Source organism: Paralichthys olivaceus, chromosome 17 (genome assembly GCF_024713975.1).
Source record: "Paralichthys olivaceus isolate ysfri-2021 chromosome 17, ASM2471397v2, whole genome shotgun sequence".
In the NCBI taxonomy this organism is placed as follows: Eukaryota; Metazoa; Chordata; class Actinopteri; order Pleuronectiformes; family Paralichthyidae; genus Paralichthys; species Paralichthys olivaceus.
The window spans coordinates 4769039-4783852 of NC_091109.1; the positions used below are offsets into that span (position 1 = coordinate 4769039).

General features: G+C 41.7%; 2 protein-coding genes across 6 annotated transcripts in view; both read left to right on the forward strand.

Moving 5' to 3' along the window:
• Positions 1 to 12315, forward strand: part of prex2 (phosphatidylinositol-3,4,5-trisphosphate-dependent Rac exchange factor 2) — an 82690-nt gene extending 70375 nt beyond the window's left edge. For all 3 annotated transcript variants that reach the window (XM_020087850.2, XM_069513064.1, XM_069513065.1), the window contains 5 exons: positions 4190 to 4256; positions 4852 to 5042; positions 8048 to 8150; positions 10619 to 10686; positions 11966 to 12315. In XM_020087850.2, coding sequence (XP_019943409.2) covers positions 4190 to 4256; positions 4852 to 5042; positions 8048 to 8150; positions 10619 to 10686; positions 11966 to 12011 — 475 coding nt within the window. In that variant the 3' untranslated portion in view covers positions 12012 to 12315. The remainder of the gene's footprint in view (positions 1 to 4189; positions 4257 to 4851; positions 5043 to 8047; positions 8151 to 10618; positions 10687 to 11965) is intronic.
• A 1551-nt stretch (positions 12316 to 13866) lies between these two features.
• The window catches only part of c17h8orf34 (chromosome 17 C8orf34 homolog), a 52213-nt gene continuing 51265 nt past the window's right edge, over positions 13867 to 14814 (forward strand). For all 3 annotated transcript variants that reach the window (XR_002202712.2, XM_020087382.2, XM_069513066.1), the window contains exon 1: positions 13867 to 14202. Coding sequence is in view for 2 of the 3 variants with exons in the window: in XM_020087382.2 (XP_019942941.1) it covers positions 14134 to 14202 (69 nt within the window). In the remaining variant the exon portion in view is untranslated. The remainder of the gene's footprint in view (positions 14203 to 14814) is intronic.

Sequence of the window (14814 nt, forward strand, 5' to 3'; positions counted from 1 at the left end):
ATATGTAATTGATGAGATTTCCCTCCTCCCAGGGGCCAGGCTATGTAATGATGACTAATAAGGAATAGCTGCTGCTACTACAAGCTCCCACATCTTTCATCTGATAGATCCTCAAACAGCAGTGCATCTAGCTTGATAAGTGTGATTTGTTGGATGACTGAGTCTGTAACCTGAGAAGTAATTTGACTTTTTTTGGTATGGAGAGAAAAATACGTCTCTTTCTTATGGATATTATCCGAGCTTCAGCAGGTATGTAATGGGAATTTGCTCATTTATGTATTTTTTCCTTAACAGAAAGTGCTTTCTCAGTTTCGGAAGTGATTGAAATGCCACAGTCTTTGCCCTGACAAAGGGAGCCCCAATTCACCGGCGCACTGAGGAAGGTGTTGGGCTTCGTTCTGCTCCAGCTCGTGTGCACTGAGCCCTTGTCTGTGAAGCAAAAAAGGCCGACCATCAGAGACCCAGATCCATTTATCATTTCTCTTTGACTCAGTTCATGACCAGCTATACTGATGACAGCTCTGCACAAGGGACAAAAAAACACCATTGGAAGGAGCCAAGGATACTTTGCAGCTACTTATGTGCAAGGGTCAATGTTGTAAATTTGGCTAACGTTGCAATCAGCATTGTAATATATGCAATAATTCCATGAATGTCCTCAGTGACAGTGATTAAGTGATAATATGTCTTCCAATGGCTCTGACACTAAGACTCCATTAACAATAATCTGCTCTGGGTGGAGGTGGTGTCCTGGTCTTGACACTAATGACTTTGAAAACCAACCATGGAGCTCTTAACTTAAATATAACATATGTGTGAAAGAATGCATTCTATTGTGCTAATTATATATTTTAACATCCATGAACCTTCCAAAAAACATACCATTGTCACACATGTACTCCTATGGAAGGGGGGGGGGTGCTTCCATCTAGACCTGTGTTTGACATATAGCTGGTCATAAGTATTAGGTTGCAAGTGTAAATAGGAAGAAGGTTGGGATAAAGAAATGACTCCCAGCACTCTATGCTATCTATGGTATCTTGCTGGCGTCGGTGCAGAAGCATCAGTATGTGGCATCTGAGGGCTCCTGGAAGCCCTCATTACCCCCCCAGGCAGCTCTGCCTCACACTGCAGCAGCTTGTCAGGGAAATAATAATGGTAGAGTGTCATTCATCATGTGTGTGCGCAAGTAATTTAATTGGACCAGCATGCACCTCTGCAGGGTCACTCACACTGGAGGCCATAAATCCGAGACACTTTAGTCGTGTCCCTATGGGTTGTATGGGAGAGTATGAAATCAAATCCACAGAAAAGATTCATTTTAAATGTTGTTTTTTTTTTTTGCTCCGGGAATCATTTTGTTTGTTTTGGACTTTTTGAAAGGACGATGTCACGCTAGTGTCCATTCCCACGCTGGCCCTCTGAAAACATCTGCTCCTCAGATCCTTCGACTTCCACGCTGTAGCTGACCAGTAATGCACCATTGCTGTAAAGAGCCGTGACTGTCCTATTGTCACGAGAGAGGCAGAAACAAAGAATTAAGTATTCTCATTGGCCCAAGAGAATAAAACCAGCTTCACCAGCAGGTCGTTTCTGGCCTGCCTCCAAAAACTCCATTAGAGCCTCCTGTAAAAAGCTATTGGCTGTGTGTGTGTGTGTTTGTGTGTGTGTGTGTGTGTGTGTGTGTGTGTGTGTGTGTGTGTGTGTGTGTCCGGGGGTCATAGGGTTTTAGTTATTGCAGAAAGAGCTACAGGCCTATTACTTATGGTTTTTCTTGATTTCAAAGCAAAAAACTATGAAAGGAGAAGAAAGATGAAACAAGCCCTGATCACAAACCGCTCCGTTTTTGATTGATATTGACTGACAGGTGGTTGGTGGGAGTTTTGATTTGGGAAAATGTCCTCAGGAAAACATGATCAAAACGTTGTTTTATTTTTACTTTCTTGCTGAATGACAATGGACTGATAGATTTCAGGGGCTGCAACCTGAAGGCCACATAGATGTTAGAAGAAATAATGGACACCCAGTTGATTTAGCTCATATGTTATATGCTCTCAACCTCACCCTTGATATGTTTGCACACTGTGTGTGGGCTTAAAAGTTCATTTTTCATCCACAACGAATGTTTCTAAGGTGCCAGTGTCCAAACCTCTGACAAAACACCATCGGCTCAGAAGATTGAGTGCAGGTCGTTTTTAAACCGCACATTACTTATAGCCTGACTCCTATTATTTAGTCATTTGAGACCTCCAGGAGATTCAGCCCGGTTCCTCGAGCTGTGGTTGACGGTATTTTTAGAACTACTCCTACTGCTCTGGGGATGAGATAATCAGTGGGTATTATGACCTTGCCTCTGTGTGCAAGGGCAAGAAGAGGAGCTTTTATTTAGTCTAAAACATAATCAAATGTCAGCAGATGAAGTGGAGATGGGTATTTAGAAATAAATCAACTCCTCTTGGACAGATTCTACAATAGACCTTCAAGATAAAAGTCTGAGCGGTCGACCAATAAGCAAAAAGGGACAAGCGAGAGTGGATTCAGAGTTGAAGAAGAGAGATAACAGGGCATAAACCTGCGATATGAGCCAGAACTGGAACGGTTTCAGTACAAGGTTTTGATTTCCTATAAACTTTCTTTTGTTTTGTTGTGTTTCACTGTGTATTATCGCCTCACTGCATCTGCGCTCTCTCTTTGTTTGACCTGTCAGGTGAGTGGTGTTTTGTTTTGAGGCTGTTGGGTCTAACTTTAATTTACTGCAGCAGTCCGCAAACACACACGTTGTACACAAACACAGACACAATGTGGAGGCCTGGTGTTTACTTCAGAAAATTTAATGCGGACAACAAAAACTGAGAACTTTAAAGAGTCAATACTTCAAAAACACTGCTTTGTTCCTCTTTAGATCGCTCAGCAGTTGTGGCCATTATCCCAGATTACCTGCTCTTTAGGAGAGCAATAGAAGTAGTTAGCACTCTGTGAAGCTCTCAGTCTATTGTGAGCATCTTTTGAATGATAAGGCCCCCTTGAACCAATTACATGGGCTGTTAGCTCCATCTGAACCCTCGGCAAACTCTGCTCATATCGTTTAACGGACACACCAGAAGGTTAAAGAATAATTTGCCGGGTAGGGATTAACAAACGTTTGACAAGTGAAGGTGTAAAATGGACAGGTTGCTCATCTGTAGGGCAGAATAAATGTGCTTCATATGCTGGGTTTTTATGTGACTGAGGTCAAGTGAAAAGGTAACGAGCCGTGAGAGGTAAAAAGTATCCGTTGCTCCCGGTGTTTGCAGGATTCTGTGACTTTTCATTTCTACTCATTTAAAATCATTATGAAATCTTGAATCAGCGCTGTGTTGACTCTGCTCTGATTGATTCATTTCATTAATATTGTGTCAGGCAGAAACAGCACAGTGGTAATGAATGCCTCCTTGGCCTGATTTTAATCACCTTAATAGCAGAGTGAATGCAGATAAATGAGTCGTGCTTCACTGATTCTTGTAAACAATCTCCTTTCCTCTAAAGCTGTTGTTTCTGCATCTCTTCCAGCTGAATGTCTCCTCAGCTCTATGTCATTACAGATGCTATATGACTATGTGTGTTTTTCTTACTTCTGGCTGAAAGTAATGGAGTATGTGATTTTATTACACTGGGTTTAATGTGGGGTAGTGTGGTTATTTTTAGTGCACTGCTGGATTACTGAGATTTGATGGAGTCGCAGACTGCTGAGTTTGCACCAGGAGCACTCCACCTCAGATGGACTCATTGCGGCATACATTCTCTATTACGTCTGCAAAGGACACCAGTGCAGTGTTGCCCCCAGTGGTTGGAAAGGCGAATAACACAGGATCAAACAGTGCTCCATGAATGAATGAGGCAATGGCATTTGGAGTGATGCCCGGGACAAGAGATGCTCAGTCTGTTTCTGCTGAGCTGTGCCCGAGTTACTCTCATGATTGAGAGTCAGAGTCAGCCATAATGAGCAGGTGGCCTACTTTTCCCTGAAAGGTAGTCAGTGCTCCTGATGACCTAATGGTGCATAAAGAAGAAGGCCACTGTGAGCTTCTAAATATCAAACAAATAAATATTTCTCCGACAGTATGTCACTACTCTGCAGACACAGTTGTCTCTCCTACTGCAGATGTCCAGTTGGAGTTGTGCCATATGTGAAATGTTGTCTCTCTTTTAGGGCTTTCTACCTGGATCAGTCCAACATGCCACCCAGCGCTGCACCCAAAGCTGCCCTCATTGATAAGGTAAGAACAACGCAATCAAGCAACCTCATGCTGCATGACATAATGGAAAATCTGAAGAACCCGGATCAGATCTTACTGCTGCAATGTGGAAATGCTTGACACAGAATGGCAGTCGTTAAACGCACATGTTATCGACGTCCTGCTCATATACGCCCTCGACCAATCACCAGTCAGCCTCAGCTGTCAATCATGACATTTCACTCTGTTTTTAAAGCATCAAATAACAAACTAAAACCAAACCAAAATGACAGAAACTTTGTTTGACTAAAAGTGTTTGACGTGAGTTTTAGTTTTGACCCATGTCCCATCTGATAACATGGAGGAGGCAGTGTTTATGACCTCTACTCCAGCCAGCCACCAGGGGGCGATCATGTGGACTTTGCTTCACTTTTCGGGAGCCTTCATGTCCTCCATCTTTATATTCAGTCTATGCAGCTGTATGTTGTTTTTTCTTCTGCGGACGGTACATTACAAATTTTGAATGTCGATACCTCGAGCACTTCATAATCTGTCTATTCTTTTCATGCTCCACTTTGCTCCCAAACAGTCTGTCAGTGTTATTTTTTCATGCTTTGACCTCCGTCCCTCTGCCCAGTTGATGCGTCCCCTCAATGCTCTGGAGGAGCTCTACCGCCTGATGGAGAGTTTTATCAGCTGTCGCCGCACCGCTGCCTGTCAGTACACCGCCTGTGGGGCTTCCGGAGTGGGGCTGCTCACTGTGGCCTCGGAGCTCTGCTCTCGTCTCGGAGCCACACACATTGTCATGTGCAACAGCGGCGTTCATCGGTGAGTGTGTGGGCACGTGTGCTGTGCATGTCTGCCAGTGCTGTACGAGCCGCCTCCAGTTAAATTTTACTTACTTATTTGCTTATCATTTTCTCTCTTCTGACAACTCTCGGCCATTTTCCTTACTCTTTGCAGCTCTCTCGCAATGACACACTTTTCACCTTTACCACAGTTTCTCCCTGGTTCTCTGCTCCTTCCTTCATCCTCTGTCTTACACTCAATTTCATAAACTCTCCGTAGCCTTGCTCTCTTGCACCGTGGGGATTATCTATTAATACACATTCTCTGCATTAATTACCAGCAGGATATTCTAGTTAATAGGGCCCATTGTTTCTCTCGGACCAGATTAGGGACTTTTAAATAGGCATAGCACTTTACACAGGAAGGAGACAGGTCAATTACTTCCATTCTCATTGAATTCTATGAAGGGCCGCCTAATTCACCTGCTGTTGATGGCACTATTCATCAATGCATGAGGACCGAAATATCCTGATCATTTGTCAGCGCTCATCCGTCCTTCCAGCTTTCATCTTTCATTTCTTACTCTGCTCTTTTTCCTTCCACCCACCCATTACTCTTATACCCTCTTTCTTTACCCCATGACAGTTTCCACATCTCTTTTGTCTCAGTCACACACACACTCTCTTAAGTTCTCTGGATGTGACTGATGGCTTGATAAAGTGCCGCGGATGGAGCTGCGTGGTTGTCTGAGCTCTAATAGAAAGTTCCTGTCTGTGCGAGGACTCTTGCGACTTTATTAACACAGCTAGTGAGTGTGTCTGTGCAATTATACACACCAGCCACTACTCATCCAGATAGGCAGGCTAAGTGCACCGTGTCATAGCAAGTGACAGGGCCTGAAATATTTAGGATTATTTGTGAACTTACTTCTTAAACACTGTATTACCCTCCACAGCTGGAGGATGATGAGCTATAGGATTCAATATCAAAGTGATTTCCTCTCTAAAAATGTATGCATGTTAAAAATTTATTCCGCATGAAAATGTCGAGCACACAAGCTAAATCTGGTCTAAAGCAGAAACCTATGAAACCAAGCCAGTATTGCATTATCAGTGTGGCAGCCTTCTCAGGCAGTATTGATTGGATTTGTTGGCTTGATGGACGAGTTTTAATAACAGTGAAAGCGTGATATTTTGGGGGCATCAACAGTTTACGATACTCTGCAACATTTTCTTTTCTGTCTATCATTTTCACAAAAAACTATTAGGAGGAAAAATCGAGGAGTTCATCTTCGGTCAGAAAAACAAAAACAAAAGCAGAGGGAGAAAACATATCAGAATCAGAAACCTCAACCCAAGGCTCCAATTGACTTTTTTCCTTCCAATATTTTTTTCCCTCACTCATCCCCTGTTTTTATTCTCTTTTCCTTTCTATGTGTTTGTCACTCTTGTCTCTCCTCTTTAATTAGTCTGGACTTTAAAAGTAAGGACTCAGTTCTGGAGAGACACAGTGTCAATGTGCTGGAATGACATAAAACAGATGGATATAAATATATAATATATAAATACTATCTTACAAACCGGAACGAAAAGGGAAACACACACACACTCACACACACACACACACACACACACACACACACACACACACACACACACACACACTCACACAGATTTGGTGCAGCTCCTTCATCCTGCTCCAGCTGAAGAGATATTTAAAGACCCCCCCCCCCCTTATCAGTGTGGGAGGCTAAAAATGGGTGATTAAAATATTCTGGGGTGGACTGTGAAAGGACGTCTTTTGCACTTCTATTTTTCATTGGAACAAACTGGAGGTGATTGTTGACGCATCATGTATAACTTTTTCATCTGGACCTCAAGGAGAAATTTAAATCTTGATCTGACTGACTAATGGCCTGTGGGAGTAGTTTGTTCATTGTGAACATCTGCTGACTTAAAAAGAAAAGATTTGTTCAGTTAAGTTTGTGAGAAACTTGACGGCGAGAGAACGCAACAGCTCAGATTTCCCAGCAGCAGAAAGGCAATGTTACCCGATGAAAGGGAAGTGTTGGAACTTTGGACAGTTCAATTTGCAGTAAAAAAGACCAGGATCAATCTACCAGAACAAATCTAGACAGAGTCATGTCAGCGCGTCATGGCAGTGAGAGTATATCACCTCTGTCGCAGGACACGTGACCACTTGTCCTCGCTCCCTTGTCTCTCGCCCGCAACATGAAATAATGAATCATGTTGATCAGAAAACTGTGACGTCTCCTCAAGAGCAGAAAGTCCACGCGGAGGTTAAAACCTCCTCCTCTGCTGATGAACCTGAGGTTTGTTATCCTCCTGATGCTGCGTGTTCGTGGTGTGAGTGACATTTCAGTGGCAAATGAAATGATTCATTAGTGCAGAGATGAGCGAAGGTGAGGCAGGCGGAATGTGATGCTGATGACAAGGTGTCAAGAGGAGCAGAAATTAGCTTGGCGGGGGGGGGGGGGGGGTTCACTATAGTTCAATTCTGCCAGAGATTCACCAAGCCCAGAGTTTGACGTGCTTTTATTTTCCATTGATGTTTGTTTCAGTCTCAGATTTCGTATTCAGTCTCCATCTGATGCTGATGCCTTTCATGTTGCAGAAGTGAATGAGTGAGTGAGGAGCCAGAGAAGGTGTTTAAGAAAAAATTGTAAATGCTCTGTGTTTTGATTCCTCTGATCCGTGGACAGCTGGTGGCAGGAGGCATCCTGTTTTCGGATTGTCTCAAATCTCAAGAACATCTCGAGGGAATTTCTTTAGATTTGATACATTCACTTGCAATCAAAAAAGTTATAGATTCGATTTTGGTGGTTGAAGGTGAAAGGTGAAAGTCACAGTGACCTCATGTTCTTGTGAACCTAATATATCACACCTGGACAACAACAGAGGCAAGAATCTGCTGCACGATTGACCCACACCCCAATTAAACATCCACCTCCTCAGTGCTTATGAATATGCAGAATGAGAGTGAATGTTTGAGCTTGACCTTATTGTTTCCTCTTTGATCAACAGCTGCACGCTGAGTGTGACATTGGAGCAGGCCATCCTGCTGGCCCGCAACCATGGCCTGCCGCCTCGCTGCATCATGCAAGCCACTGATGTCATGAGGAAACAGGTATGTACATTACTTTGCACATTCACACTTTTAAAAACACACTTCCTCTTTGTTATTTTCTCCTCAGCTGCTACAGTCCCCACAGTCCCTACTTTTGGAGAGAATCCGAGTTTCAATCCACGGCACAATTTCTGGATCCAAAACCATTAGATAAACCATACGCTTCATTGAGTCAAAGCAGGCTGCCAGAAAAGTATCAGTAAGAGATAAACAGTGCCAATAGTGGAGCAGTGACACCATTTTAGCTTCTTTGGTCGATGTTTGATTTCTCTCAGACATTATTAATTCAATAATATTTCTATTTTTCAAGGCAGTCAACAGCAAGTATATTTTTTGGTGTTTTATGTTGTGATTTCTTTTACCTCTCTCCGTTGCACTCCCCCCCCCACTCCTCTCTCTGCCCGATTTCAATCTTATCAGATTTGCATTCACTGCAACCGGAATATGAATTTACCAAAATTAAGTAGTTAAAAAAAAAAAACGTAATGAGAAACTGAACAGACTGCTTGAGAGTCTGCTACTTGTTTGTTTGTCTGCATGCCTATTTGGGGTCAAGGGAAGGAATTCCCATTACTTGCTCAGCGCGTACGCACATTCTCACTCCACAAAAAGCTCAGGCCGTGACCAGATCTTGGCATATGTCTCAGAGTCTCATTAGAAGTTCTGTGCTTGCTGGTTATTTTGCTGTTTGCAGTGAGAGGAGAGGTTAGTCGAAGGGCTGAGGGACCGCGAGAGGAGAGGCATTTACTTCTACTCTCAGAGAGCTGGGCTGGCGGCCAGGAGGATGCAACTCTGTGCATAGTTTAACCTTGAGTGCTACTGTATGTGGATGGAGAAAACATCCATCTTGTGGAGGGTGTGGTTGGAGATATCCTTAACATGAATATAAACAGGGGCAGGTATTGAAATTTGTTGTTTTGATTAATTAATCAGAGGAGGACTTTTTCATTGTGATTCTATGACGTCATTTTTCTGTGTCTGTCCTTAGAGATTTTCTGTTTTCTTGCGTTATCATTGACCTACACATCACTGAGGGTTTGGATGACGCCTGTTCTTCCTCTCTAAGAGATACATGCAGAAAAAGAGTTGCACATACTTGTTTTATACTCACTTCGATGGTTGGTTCAACTGTTTTAATAAGATTTATTAGATGGATTGGCATGAACTTCTGTACAGACAAGCATGGATCCATGGGGAACAGTCCCGCTGACTTTGGTGATTTTACTCAGGAGCCTTTTGTCTTCATTTATATTATCTCTTTATCAAAAGGTTTAGAAACCTAATTTACGTGAATCAAGTTCCAAACTGTAAAAAGAGTTTTGGCTCCTGTCGTTGTATCTGACTCATCTGATCCTCTCTGGGCGCTGTGTCCTATGGGGACATCAGGGGCATCTCTGTCCAGAGGAATCAGATTAATCGAATAATTGCTGATGCTATCCTGCTATGAACGTAACTCGGGGCCAACTCTCAGATTGCAGATGGCAGAGCTGTAACTGAGAGGTCAGGTAATGCAGTTTTTGCCAGTCGTTGCCTCTGTGCTTTAAAAAGGAGACGCTGATGAAGCCTTTGGGTAGTGGTTTGACTGTTTGTTTTTGCATGTAGGTGTGTTTCAGAGGGGGAGAAGGTTTTTGTGTGAGCAGGTTTCTGTGTACCTTAATTGAGAGGCTGAGTTTCTTCTTGCCCCCTGCAGACATGTATCTGCCAACTCTGCAGCCAGCGAGCAAACTACAGGACTGTAGCAAAGAGCAGACATGCACCTGACTGAGCGAAATCAAAATCTGCAGCACACAAACACAAGCAGGATTCAAGTCCTGCACATTTCTTTAGAGACTATGTGTTTCTACATGTGCATGCACTGTTAAAGAGCTGACGTGTGCACACGCAACCCTCAATATTTATTGGAGCTGTTTACACTAGAAAAAATATCCTCTCTCAAGCAGGTGAATTCCAGTCATTCATGCTGCCCTGACAGGAAGCAATTTCACCTGGGGGAGAAACTCATGTCAAACATCATACGACGTATTTCACCCGAGAAGGTTCTAGATTGTTGTTCCTCTCTTGGCCCAGTTGACTTTTGAAATATGTCAACAAATCTGTTCAACAGCAAAGGAGAGGCTATCGACCGATAAAGACTTACACTGCTACAATTAGCAAGAGCCCAAAACTTTCCAGTGCTTTCTAAGAAGTGAATTCAGTACAATGATGTAGGAAATGCACACATGGTTCCAGAGTTTGAAATATATTACTCAGCAATGTATTATTTCTAAACAAATGCTGAATCACCACACTCCTCACTGTAATTTATTTTGCATACAAAGCCTTGGGAGGAAGCATTCTCAATTCTCAGAGGGCGCAACTGTTCTATGGCTTTCTCTCTCTATGGTTTCATTCCGACCTCTATTTATTACCATCACATTTCAAGCTCATGCACAGCGTCGTGAATTGTCTATTTTCTGTTGGTCTTTCAGGGGGCGAGAGTTCAGAATTCTGCCAAGAATTTGGGAGTGAGGGATCGGACGCCGTCATCAGTCCCAAGGTAAAACTGCAGTCATGTCCTGTATGTGAGGGGCAACACCTCACTATTGATTCAAGTGATATAACATGTACAGTACATATTTATTTCTAATTGTGCTTTCTAGATTGCTGTTCTGGTCGGAGACAAGTTGACTTTTAAAAGTAGAGGAAAGTTATTGATTATAAGTCAGGGTTTGAGAACTTCAACAGCACACACCAGCTTTTGCTGACGATTTCTGATCGTACCTGAATGCACCATGAAGTTCCTACACTCAAGTAATCAATCATTTGGCTACAGCAAACATGTTTACACAAAACTGAATAAATAAGTTAGGTTGGACTAAATGTTCACTTAAAACTAATGTTGAAAAGTTGCGTTAATGCAAATGTTCTGCTGTAATCTCTCTTTCAAGTTGCTGATATGACTCTTCAACTGTCCATCACACAGTGGACATCTCTGTGTGGTCAGACAAATTCAGCGTTTTTAAAAGAGCGTTCATTCGTGCTGTACAGTAGCTCTGTGTGTGCACTTTTTGTGCAGGACTGAGGCCAAATGGTTCCATTAGAAAGGAGCTCCCTGTTCTCAGTCGCTCTGAGACGAGGACCGCCTCAGCCATTTGGCTGTGACATATAGGCTTTTGTGTGACAGGCAGCCCTTTTGAACCTTTTAGTGAAATTGACAAATACAATTAAGTAGTGGGATGATTAGTGTTGCGACATTGTGGTCACAGAGCAAAATCGCTGCACTCTCAGTAGGTTTATGTCCTAATTGTTCCAGCGTGAGTGAGCGCTGTACAATGTGTAAGTGTGCTGCGTGGATCATGAGATGTTCACAAGAGATTCTCACTGATCTGCCGATGAAAGTGATGGAAACATTTTAGTGAGAGTTTACTCTGCACATATGTGATCTAAAGTGAGTCTCTTCAAAAGCAAAAAGATGTGAGTGGTGCAAATGGTTATTTAAACTACAGAGGAGAGAAGTGCTGTGTTAAGAGGCAAGAAATAAGGCTGATATTGGAGAAAATTGCTCCCAGAGCAGAGAAAACTGATGAATTATGAATAACACTAAATAAATTTGTTGCTTAACTATTTTCTCTGTTCATTAAGGCGGCAGAACAGAACATATAATCTAAACTGTAGAGCCCGACAGATGCCGGCTGGCTACTGATATTAGAGTAAAAAAATTCACATATATTTTAAAAAATGCGAAGATGTCAAAGAAATGTAATTGAGGTTTGATATTTTATAGTTTAACTGTAAACTTGATCAAAAATAATGCCTTTTTGTATTACTCTGACCAGATTGTACAAGCTGTGCCAGCCTCCTCCCCCAGATGGTGACCCATAATGCATTACACCCAGGAAGGTGCTGAGCATTGAGTCCGAAGCATTCTGCTCTGGAAGTCTTCCCTCCACCCATGAAGGATCAATCTATTTGCTATTGAACATTTCTATATGTTCAGAACAGCTGCCTTAAGTGTAAATATAATTTTTTTTTAAACCGTAAATAGTTTTTGTAATACTTTATATTTTTCACAGTTGAACTTTATACATATGTTGATTTACTTTGTATTGTATAATGCATCTGATGAGGAGATGAGAAAACAAAAGATTATTATCTCAATGGAGTTAAATAAGCTCAGTGTATTGGCTTCATTGAAAAATGTGCTTGTTTTTTCATGAGGGACAAATACAGGCCATGTTTTTAGTTCAATTTGCATATGAAATAAGCAAGATAACATTGATTTAAGATATTTGCATTGTGTTTGTTCAGATCAGCCATTAATCTGTCTCTGTTCTCTGCCTCCTGTGCGTTATTCAGAATTCAGAATTTGACAACCACACGAATGTGTCATTTCTAACTCTCCCTGACACGATTTTTATTCTTCTGTAAATATACACTTTTAGCAGAAATAAGCAGAAAAGACTCATGCTGTTGTTTCCTACAGATTTTGAATATCTACAGCTATCGTATGCATGACTATAAAGATTTCCAATGGTTTATGAGTATTAACATATGATAGTTTCTGGATGTAGAGCTATGAGATATATTCTGTTATTTTATATTGACAGTACTCAGGATTAAAGTGTCTCTCTGTGCTACTTATTATTGGACATTGTCATTGTAGGGTGAATTGCTCAGTGCTATGCAAACAACCAAGTGATAATAAACTCTATTAGTGAGCTGCAGTACTGTTCCCACACGTCTCTGTTGTTTCATCAACATGGTGTTAAAACAGATTTCCTCAAAATACTAAAATGTTGTCAAATATATTAAAGTTGATAAAATGTAGTTATGACCATTTCACGACTGACTTTGTTTATTCTGTATTTAACATGTATCACTTGAACAATACCTGTCAGTGTAATAAACAGACCTGCTTCATGGAAAAACACCATCTTGCCTTTGTTATAAGAAGAGCCGATGTCGAACTGATACAAGGAAGTACAAAAAATGTCCGATACCTTGTCAACCAATACAGACATGAATATCGATACTGATACAAGGAAATGAAGAACTTAATATCAACTGATATTAAGGCCGTAGAACATGACGTAACCTTTGACTGTAAAGCCCAACTAAACTTTATGATATATATATAAATCAGATATATATCATTTGGCAATGAGTCCCAACTGACAGAAGTATAATTGAGGCTTAATATTTTACAGTTTAACTATAAACTTTACGATAAATACCTGAAAATACAACCAAATACATACAACTTGAAGAAAATAGACTTCATATTTAAAAAAAATGCATTTCTATATGTAAAATGAAAACACAAATATCTTGCATCTGCATTGTTTTTTCTATGAATAAAAGTTGTGGCATATCCGCAAACACAAAGAACAATACTGTAAAACTTTTTTATCGGCTAACCGATTTAGTCGTAACAGTGTTATCTTCACTGGAGGACAAATAGATTATAGGAATTACACTTTTCTTACGTTACTCTGCAGAATGCGCATCACTTGCGCTAAACTCTGTCCGCGGGCTGCACGTGACAGTGCGCAGTTTATTCGCGTTAATAAATTGGCGTCATGTGACACGTGGAGGACAGACCGGGGATGATAGGGGGACACGGAGCAGGAGTCCGGCCGGGACCAGGCTGAGCTCTCTGGGTAAATGGGAGTGGCTCAGTTAACACCGGCTGCCAGTGAGCGGAACACTTGTGATCCGTGTCACGGAGCTGCTGCCGCCGCTGAGCCTCCGGGGTCCACCGGGAAGCTTCCGCCACCGAGCTGGGGACAGTCCCGGGCTGAGTCTCCACAATGAGCCGGGCTCCACACACCGACCGCCCGCTCCGCACTTGAAGCAGACCGGGCTAACGTGGCGCTCGGTGACATTTTGAACGGGGTGTTTTTTTTTTTTTTCGTGACACCCTCCCTCCTGAAGGACGAATGACAGCGGCTCACCCCGTGATTTCATCCCGCTAAAAGCTCCGGCGAGGACCGACAGCTTCTTCATGGCGTCCCCTCAACAGTCCAGGATTCAGTCGTACCTGGAGAGGAACAAGATCGGACCCTTGTTCGAGGTGAGTGAAAGTTCTCATTTGAAATAAGCTTTAATTTCCATGAATCCAATTTATCTACAGTTTGTCTGTCACACTGGAGTAACTGAGTATATATAACTGTTACTAACCTTATATACATGTACTCTATGTTAGAGCATTTAGTACTTTAAACTATATTATTAACCTTATGTACACCTGTACTCTGTTAAAGCATTTAGTATTTTAAAGTATATTATTTCTCCTTATATACCTGTACTCTATGTGAAAGCATTTAGTACTTTAAAGTATATAATTTCTCCTTAGATACACTTGCACTCTCTCTATATTAAAGCATTTACATTAAACTCTATTATTTCTCATTATATACAATTGTACTGTAGTTATTTAACCATTTAGCTACCCTACACTGTTACTTCTCCTTATATACACTTGCATTCTCTCGATATTTAAGCATTTAACCACATTAAACCCTATTATTTCTCCTTATATACATTTGACCTGTCGATGTTTAAGCATTTAGCTATGTTTAACTATATTCTCCCTCTTTATATAGACTTGTACTTTATATATGAAAGCATTTGGCTGATAAAATGGAAAACCATTTGTTTCCATGCACTTCCTGAAGCGTCCCAC